Source organism: Phragmites australis, chromosome 3, assembly GCF_958298935.1.
Source record: "Phragmites australis chromosome 3, lpPhrAust1.1, whole genome shotgun sequence".
Taxonomy (NCBI): Eukaryota; Viridiplantae; Streptophyta; class Magnoliopsida; order Poales; family Poaceae; genus Phragmites; species Phragmites australis.
Genome location: NC_084923.1, coordinates 49811670 through 49821410, shown reverse-complemented (window position 1 = coordinate 49821410; position 9741 = coordinate 49811670). Strand labels below are relative to the sequence as shown.

Genomic DNA, 9741 nt, shown 5'->3' with positions numbered 1-9741 from the left:
GGGGGAGCGCTTTATATAGCGGGAGAGGAAACGGACGGCGGGGAGGGGTCGGGCCGTTGGGTTTGGCGCCCATGGACGGCGCGGATCAAACTCCGGGGGCTCCGACGCAGAAGATTGAAGAACCAAGCGGCGGAAGGAAACAAACGAGCGGACGCCGCGGCCCGTGGGTGGGAAGGGGGCCCACATGGAAGCGAGGTTGGTGGTGCTCGCCCTTTTGGATTCTTGCTTGTCGCAGTTCCGTGGGTGACGTTGATGGTAAAATGGTTTTTCGATAAAGGAAGTTTCTATTGAACTCAATTAATTGTATTAAATTGATATAATTAGGTTAAAAACACTTCAGTCTCTGTATATCTGAGATTCACACAGCTAAAATAAAGGAAAGAAAACACCATATAAAATGACATCGGTTGAAACAGGAGTTGCTAAAGCGCGCCAAGTCGTCGACTAGACCGCCAACCATTTTATCTGTCGGTACAAATCAGCTAATAGTCCAACAAAAATAAAAATATTCAGTTCCCAAGATTTCCGGCAATCCTTGAAACTCTGTTATGCAAACGCACCATTGTGCATTTTGCTTTTCATATTATCATGTGTCTCAGAGAAGCATTTTGAATCATGTTCGTACATGCTCATAGCCCCATACCGTAATCGTCTCTGAGTGAACTTCCACTGCGATAGTTTTGTGGTACAGTGAAACAGGTTTTTCGATAAAGGAAGTTTCTATTGAACTCAATCAATTGTATTAAATTGATATAATTAGGTTAAAAACACTTCGGTCTTTGTATATCTGAGATTCACACAGCTAAAATAAAGGAAAGAAAACACCATATAAAATGACATCGGTTGAAACAGGAGTTGCTAAAGCGCGCCAAGTCGTCGACTAGACCGCCAACCATTTTATCTGTCGGTACAAATCAACTAATAGTCCAACAAAAATAGAAATATTCAGTTCCCAAGATTTCCGGCAATCCTTGAAACTCTGTTATGCAAATGCACCATTGTGCATTTTGCTTTTCGGATTATCATTTGTCTCAGAGAAGCATTTGGAATCATGTTCGTACACGCCCATAGCCCCATACCGTAATCGCCTCTGAGTGAACTTCCACTGCGATAGTTTCGTGGTATAGTGAAACAGGTTTTTCGATAAAGGAAGTTTCTATTGAACTCAATTAATTGTATTAAATTGATATAATTAGGTTAAGAACACTTCAGTCTCTGTATAGCTGAGATGCACACAACTAAAATAAGAGAAAGAAAACACCATATAAAATGACATCGGTTGAAACAGGAGTTGCTAAAGCGCGCCAAGTCGTTGACTAGACCGTCACCCATTTTATCTGTCGGTACAAATCAGCTAATAGTCCAACAAAAATAGAAATATTCAGTTCCTAAGATTTCCAGCAATCCTTGAAACTCTGTTATGCAAATGCACCATTGTGCATTTTGCTTTTCGGATTATCATGTGTCTCAAAGAAGCATTTTGAATCATGTTCGTACACGCCCATAGCCCCATACCGTAATCGCCTCTGAGTGAACTTACACTGCGATAGGGGTGGTACAGTGAAACAGTTTTTTCGATAAAGGAAGTTTCTATTGAACTCAATTAATTGTATTAAATTGATATAATTAGGTTAAGAGCACTTCAATCTTTGTATAGCTGAGATGCACATAACTAAAATAAGAGAAAGAAAACATCATATAAAATGATATCGGTTGAAACAGGAGTTGCTAAAGCGCGCCCAGTCGTCGACTAGACCACCACCCATTTTATCTGTCGGTACAAATCAGCTAATAGTCCAACAAAAATAGAAATATTCAGTTCCTAAGATTTCCAACAATCCTTGAAACTCTGTCATGCAAATGCACCATTGTGCATTTTGCTTTTCAAATTATCATGTGTCTCAGAGAAGCATTTTGAATCATGTTCATACACGCCCATAGCCCCATACCGTAATCGCCTCTGAGTGAACTTCCACTGTGATAGTTTTGTGGTACAGTGAAACAGGTTTTTCGATAAAGGAAGTTTCTATTGAACTTAATTAATTGTATTAAATTGATATAATTAGGTTAAGAACACTTCAGTCTCTGTATATCTGAGATGCACACAACTAAAATAAGAGAAAGAAAACACCATATAAAATGACATCGGTTGAAACAGGAGTTGCTAAAGCGCGCCAAGTCGTCGACTAGACCGCCACCCATTTTATTTGTCGGTACAAATCAGCTAATAGTCCAACAAAAATAGAAATATTCAGTTCCCAAGATTTCCGTCAATCCTTGAAACTCTGTTATGCAAATGCACTATTGTGCATTTTGCTTTTTGGATTATCATGTGTCTCAGAGAAGCATTTGGAATCATGTTCGTACACGCGCATAGCCTCATACCGTAATCGCCTCTGAGTGAACTTCTACTGCGATAGTTTTGTGGAATAGTGAAACAGGCATCCTCCCAAAAATGCAATAGGTACCTAATCTAGCTTGTTGTTGTTTGGTGTTGACATGATATCAGCAATGGTCCACATGTTTCCTCCTTTTCCTCAATCAAATGCTCACTCTGTCTAAAACATGTCCGGCAATCATGCTTGTAGGTGTACCATCTCGTCATAATCTGAATAGTAATAGAAGAAGCATAGAACACCTGTAGCTGCATCAGAAGAGAACTAGTTTGATAGAATGCAAACCCTTGAGGCAATCTCATAAATCATCATAAAGAAGAACACTATCCTACTTTGAATCTAGATATGCCAAGGATTTTAGCTCTACCATTATCTCCAGCTAAGCTGTAAACAAATCGCCTGCTTCATATTGTTACATAGGATTATATGTTAACCTTGGACTTAGATATGCTAGAATGGTTTTGCTCGAGACAACCAATTGCAGTTGGAATTCTGTACCTGTGGTCAAATTTCTTTTGCTCACTGTTGGACCTGACCAGCATAGAACGTGCCAATTGCCCATAGCTTTCATGCAAATGGGCACTGTCTTTTGCATTATGCAAGTTGGTAAAGACTGGAGACTCTTGTTGTCTTGCTAAGACCTGCTTATGTAATCTCTATGATTCTGCATTCAGAGATACACACATATTAAACAGACAGTGAGCCATGGATTCAGAAAAAGGACAGCTAGAGAAAGCGACTTGCCTGGAAGGGGACTGATAGATAAATTACCCTATGGACCTTTTGATATCGGCAGGGGCCGCGCCAACTGCATCACGAATTCGCATACATGAATTCGTCGCACCATGGGCAGAGAAAATCAACAAATTTTAGCCGTGTGATGCGAGTAATGTTGAGAGATATTCTCCTGCATCCAAACAGCAAGGCAATGACCAACCACTCACCCAGATTTCCCATGTTCCAATTCAACCTCATTCAGATTTCCATGTTCCACTCTCGTTCAGAATTTCAGACGACGACCACAGAATGAATAGGTCTGAAGAGATGACGCGTTGAACAGGATAGGCAATTCAGATCTGAGGACAACTTGGCTACGGATTGCTACTGGTAGGCCCCTCACCGTAGAAAAAAAGGTCTAATACTACTAGGAGAGGTTTGCAAACTGTTCAACTGAAAATTTACGCAGTCAAGAATGTTACAATTGTTGTAGGTGAAAGTTTAGTAATAGAATTTGTGCTGCAGATTTAGTTTCCATGGTTGTACTCTCAAATAATTTTTTGTTGGCCTATGGTCAGAACGTTGTGCCTTTGTGCATCGTTATAAAAATAATTGAATGAGAAATTTCTTTGATTTTAAAAATATAAAAATGTATGCTACCATGCTTGCCCACGCTGGCACACCATATCGACCCGTCGCTCTTCCAACGGATAGATATATTTGCAATTTTTTAAATTAAAAATATTTCAATTTGTATTTTTTTTCCAAATATGTACGTTCGTTTTGAAATATTTTGAGGAAGAGATAAACATACTTGTTCACGCTGGCACACTACCTCAACCTTCCACTTCCAATGGACGACAGGAATATAGGTTTGCAGTTTTTCAAAACGGTCACATATATTTACAATTTTCAAGGTCCATGGGCCGTAGCCCATCCATAAAACATGGTCTCCCCGGCCCGTGGGTGGCGGAGCCCCTTCCTTATCCGCCACCTCACCGTCAACCCAGTCAACACCGGGCGACTTCCGCATCGAGTACCCAACTCCTCATCTCCACCGCCCAGAGCACCACGTGTCGCGATCCTACTCACCCGCAACACGCCGAGTACGACCCTCCCGAAGCACGCTCGTGTTGCTGCAGTTCCCACTTCCGCTGAGCCGCACCTGCCCGCCCGCGGATTACGCATCTCGCCGCCCCATGGCCGATCTCCACCCGCCGGAGTCAGGCACCAACGGCTTGGGTGCCGGAGCGGTCGCGGGCGCCGCCGTGTTGCCTACCGGGGAAGCCGCCGCCGTCGCCGAGGCCGCAGTCGCTGGAGGAGCGCAGGCACTGGCCCCGCCCTACTCCAAGCGGCGCCGCCGCCCCAGCGTCCGCCTCGGGGAAATCGACGCCCCGCCCCCGCGCCGCAACCACAAGACCTCCTCCTCCGCCCACCCCCGCCCGCCGCGCCGCGCGCACCCGGAGGACGGCGGCCATGACCCGCACCACCGCCGGGGCCCACCGAAGCCGCCCGCTCAGCGACGCCCGCGCACCGCGTGGACTCCGGCGGCTCCCTCTGGCGCAGAGGGCTACGAGGAAGATGAAGAGCACTACTACGACGACGCAGACCAGTCGGATTCCGCCGCCGCCGCAGCTAGGGCTAGGGTTTCCGGCAGCCGCGAGGGCAGCGGCGACGAGTCGGACGGCGTGGCGGACTGGGGTCTCCCGAACGGCCGGCTCCCCTCCGCGACGGGCTACAGCGGCGTGAAGGCGTGGCTGGATGGGCTAGGGCTTGCCCGGTACGCTCCCGTGTTCGAGATCCATGAGGTGGACGATGAGGTACTCCCTCTGCTAACATTGGAGGATCTCAAGGACATGGGCATCGGGGCTGTTGGGTCCAGGAGGAAGATGTATGCCGCCATCCAGAAGCTCCGGAGGAGCGACGGTATCTCCTGAGTTGGTGAGCTTCCTAGCTTCTAAGAATATCATTTTGTTTCCTTCCCATAGAGAGCCAGTAGTGATGAGGGAAATAACTAATTGTGCGTTTTGCCGGTCGAGTGTGTATATAGGTTTGATGATCGCCTCCTATTTGTCATGTTATGCCGCTGTTGAGTAGCTGTTCAAAAGGAATTGTTTGAGAAAACATTGACAAGGCAAACTACTTGTGTTAACATTATGGCACTGTTTTGTCGTGTTCTCGCTCATAAAAAATGCAACGAATGTGCGCTTTTTAATTACTTGCTTGATGTTGTCATCCTGCATTCTGTCCAGACTCCTTTGCTGTACTTCAAGCTTTTAATTCTAGTCTAATTCTACTATAACTAATAGTACTGAAAGCGTGTAGAATGATAATGGAAAAGGGGAAGAGGTGACTTTCACGTAACACTTTAACAAGTTGTGCTTCCATAACCAGACGCTCCGTGCATTTGCTGCATTACTTGCCTTACCAATTGGCATAATAATGTGAAAGCACATGATAGAATAGGATGAACCAGTACTATTGTAGGCGTCTATTAGTACAAGTAAGAAATATTGCTGTTGATTTCTTATTTGTTCAAGGTATGTGAGAGGAAAAATGGAGTGTGCCCCTACGTCCACATGCACCCCATATCCACACCAGAGACAAAGAAAATGCAGGTGTACCCAAGGGGCACATCCACACTAATGCGGCAATCCCACACAGCTCACTGATTATGGCAAACACGTCTGCTGTGTGATGCCCAGCACCTTGGTTTTTCCTTGGTTGCTGCCTTATAGAACATTGTCTTAGATCATGCAAGACTTCCTTATCTAATCCTCTGGTTCCTTCCTTATGTTCTTATTATTTATAGTGTGCAAAGGAGCAGATATGGTAGATGCGTAAAGAAAATACAAATCAACATGTCATCCATATTTTCGTTCATGGCACATCAGCCCACTTTTTTCCTCTGAATCTTTTCTTAATAATGGTAGGTATATATTCTCCAAATCATGCAGGGACCGGGCTCTTTATTTTGACCTTACCCATCGTCTCAGAAATCACCCGAAAGATGATTTGTATGAAATATGTGCACCTCTTGAGCCTCCCTTAAGGCCATTGCTTGACGCATATAGGAAAGTCAACGAGTGACCCCTATCAGGAATTATTCCATGCCAAATGGGTGCAGCTATTCTTCGCCAAATTCGCTTCCAATAGAAAAGTCAACATCAGGTGCCCTCACATAGCATGATTGTTTATCATACAATTTTGTCTTCCTATTTCGACCTACTTGCATTAATGATCCATTCCTGCCATAGTGCCATGCTTCCGTAGCTACTAAAGAAAGCTTTTACTTAATTATCTTAAGCCTGAATGCCGTGGCAGATCACCCATAAATGGGTTTCCCATCAATATGGTGCTTTTATGTGAAAAATAATGCATGCAAATGACTGTCGATGCTTATGATGAAGACTGTTATATGCTATTTTATGTTTTGATGGGCTTTTGGACTACTCAGTGCACAAATATGGTGATATACTCGCTTAGTTTTGCTTCTTATTGGCTTCAGCTGTGACATTATTTATCGGCACAAAGCAATTTGTGTGTTCCATTTGTTTTTTGCTTCCATTCTTCAACAACTTTTCTCTCCACTGCTAATTCATTGGTGCATTGACAGTTTATCCGGTTCTTTAACTGAACACTTGCTGTCTTACCTTTTTATATGTTTTTTAACTGTACTTCTTGTCAGTTTCTTACCCGTGTATCCATTTTTTCTAGTGAACCTTATGCTTTATTTTCTGGTTTTACTTTGTTTGCTCCTATTGTATGCCTATTATCTCTTCTGCTATGATGAAAGCGACCCATGTATGGAGCTCAGAACCTTTTGTTGCTATCAATGGTTATAACATGTGAAAGCATTTGGTATCCCAACTTAACTAATCTCTGGGTACACCATACACATGATACTAATTTGGAACCTGAAAGCAAACTGTTCTGCAGATACATTGTGAATTTTTGAGGTTTCAGATGTAATTGCAAAACTAGCATAATATTTAGCTAATGTTATGTATATCCTCATCTAGTTGCTTCTGTTTGCTACACCTTCATATTCCTTCCGTAACATATGCATGTTTATTGTTGTAAAATACCTATTTTGGAGCTCTTCTGTGCCTTGGCATTAATATTCCATATCCATGTTCTGAACCCATAACATAAATCATTTTTTATGTGAGCGTTAATCAATTTAGCATTCATTTGTGTGGCTATAAATGATACATTCTCTTAGGCATTCCTTATGTAATGCAGTAGTGGTGGATAGGGCTCATTTTTCTTTCTCATGATGTTAAAATTTCTTGTAGTATTAGATCGACAAAAGTGGCTACGAGACACTGCCCATAGTTTGGATTTGCCCATTCACAACGTAAAATCATGTCAGTGCCCAAAAAGGCTGCAAAGTCATGTTTCATTTTTTTAGGGGAAAGCAGCAGGGGAAACCCCTACTGTGTTTCATTTCTTGGTGTTTCATTTGTTGGTGGATGCAGCAATGCCCACCACCAAATAAACATGATTTCTATTTTGTTTGGGCAGTAACATAATTTCGGGGCGTGTTTGGGCAGATGGCAAGAAAATGTGTTGCCCTGTAGCCAATTTTGCATACTAGATAATAATGTACCATGTGCAAGCTCACTGTATATAGAGCCATCATGTGATATTCTCAACTTGGACTAGCGATGTGGTGAAGTAACAGTGACTAAAGGCCCAAAGTTAATGTTAGTGGTGTTTACTGGAGGACTAATGGGGACAACTGGTTATATATCTGAAGCAACAGAACAGTAGTAGGCTTATAGCTGATAAAAATAAGTTAAGCAAATATTTACGTACAGTGAAGTTTGCTCATGGTTGCTTGGAGGTTGTATAAATTAGGCCATTGATGTTTCTACAGCAGGTACTTCAGGACACTTCTTTCACCCTCTCAGATTTTCTTTCTTTTCTTTTTTTTTAGTAGCTCCTGGTCAAGACATGCTGGACGGCTTGAAGAAGGGTGCAAGGAAATGATGTGCTGAGGCATTGATACATTGTAAGTTCAAAGAATAGCGAGTGGATCCTTTAGTTTAAAAATCATAGTTTTGGTCCTTTCGAAATGTCACCTCCAAATGTGATGGTTGTCCTTTTGAAATGTCACCTCCAAATGTGATGGTTCTCAGATATGATAATCTGGTACATTTTGTCGTAATTATAAGTATGCTAGGATTATTCACTGGGAGGAGTGGTTTTGGGCGTGTGGCTGAAAAGAAGCTCAGGGTAGAATGGAATTGCAAAACCCGAGAAAACACCTTATGTGATCTACCCAAGAATATTTTGAAAGTGATGATTTGTTCTCAGAAAACCTCGAGAAATAGAGGGTATCCCAACAAGCTGCACTTTTGTTTGGTTGGAGTCAAACTATTGTGGCAGGTTGACAGCTAATGTGCCACGTCGATGCTTGCTGGGTCGGAGCACCGCAATGGCGGACAAAGTGCTGGAAGCAAAGTTCACCTATGCTGTAGCTGACTAGCTGTAGATGGTGCCTTCTCCAACACAAGGCTCCTTGTCTAGGTAATCACTGATACATATGTTCTGTAGTGTGAATACCTCGTCAGTGTTGTGAATCTTGTTGATCCCTAGAGCCAAAGAAGAGCAGGCCTGACATGGGATAGTATAAGAGGTACTCAGGTAGCCCGGATGATCTGCCCATAGAACCACTTGCCACTCCTGAGTGCCGTGGCACCAAGAGCGTTCAGGAGGCCGGTACAGGCAAATCATCCTTGGCTATCGAAGATGGCCTCTTACTTCCATGCAAGACCCCGCTTCTGCCATTTGTGCTTCTGCACTGACGCTTGCATGCCTGGACATGTATTTATAACGAGCCATGGGCCTTGGTTCAGGGCTCGATGACTTTTGCTGGGGAAGCAGCGTGTTTGACACAACAGGAATATTGGCCTTTGACGAGCAAAATGTGGCGAGCGACAGATCATTTGACTGCTGGACGAGAGATCTGTATTTGGGTATCTTTTTTTCTTTTTGGAGAGCATCCAGGGATTTGAAGCTCATATTCTCCTCCCAGTTTGTCACATTGGTTGACTCGAGCATTGGTGCATGCTCCTTCCATTCCGTTCGCCAGCAAAATGAGGGACGTTGTTCGTGTGTGACCGGGCATATCGAATATCTGCATGTGAAGAAGAACATTACAGCATGGAAGGAGATAAGGATCAGGTCAGGTTGGTATATGGAAGCGAGACGATAAGGCCGTTGCTGGACGCACGTACTGAGCAGAAAAGGATTGGATTGGATGAAGAGTGCAACACTAGAACACTTCATAGAGAGCCAAGGCGAGCAGAATTTCGACAAGTCCGCCCCTGTAAATGATTGAGGACTCGACATCCATTCTGTCGTAATCGCGTAGCACTCGACATTTACAGCCTAATTCACCAACAGGTGACGATGCAGAGAAATGTGCAATCACTATTGGAGCCTTCTCAAACGGGTTCCGGTGGATAGAAAAAAACGTGTGCCGCTATCTGCGTCTAACACTCCCGGTAGTCGGAGAGGTAGCAATGTAAACGTTCAGATTAAATCTAAACTCGGTGAAGACAGACGACGGCAGTCTTTTCATAAAGATATTAGCATATTGAGATGAAATCCTAACCAA

General features: G+C 43.5%; 1 protein-coding gene across 5 annotated transcripts; it reads left to right on the top strand.

Moving 5' to 3' along the window:
- Positions 1 to 4235: 4235 nt before the first annotated feature.
- On the top strand, positions 4236 to 8310 carry LOC133913783 (uncharacterized). 5 transcript variants are annotated; one of them, XR_009909090.1, is made up of 3 exons: positions 4236 to 5054; positions 6071 to 6284; positions 8056 to 8310. XR_009909090.1 is itself a non-coding variant. In XM_062357048.1 (2 exons), the coding sequence occupies exon 1, from the start codon at positions 4313 to 4315 to the stop codon at positions 5048 to 5050; it is 738 nt and encodes a 245-aa protein (XP_062213032.1). In that variant the 5' UTR covers positions 4236 to 4312; the 3' UTR covers positions 5051 to 5054; positions 8059 to 8310. The 5 variants fall into 5 exon arrangements, 3 of the variants coding, with proteins under 3 accessions (XP_062213032.1, XP_062213033.1, XP_062213031.1); XR_009909091.1 differs by having other exon boundaries at positions 6047 to 6284; XM_062357048.1 differs by lacking the exon at positions 6071 to 6284 and having other exon boundaries at positions 8059 to 8310.
- The last annotated feature ends 1431 nt before the right edge of the window (positions 8311 to 9741 follow it).

What these genes read in the sequence shown, in the direction of transcription:
- LOC133913783 (XM_062357048.1), top strand. Translation starts at nt 4,313, where the DNA reads ATGGCCGATCTCCACCCGCCGGAGTCAGGCACCAACGGCTTGGGTGCC.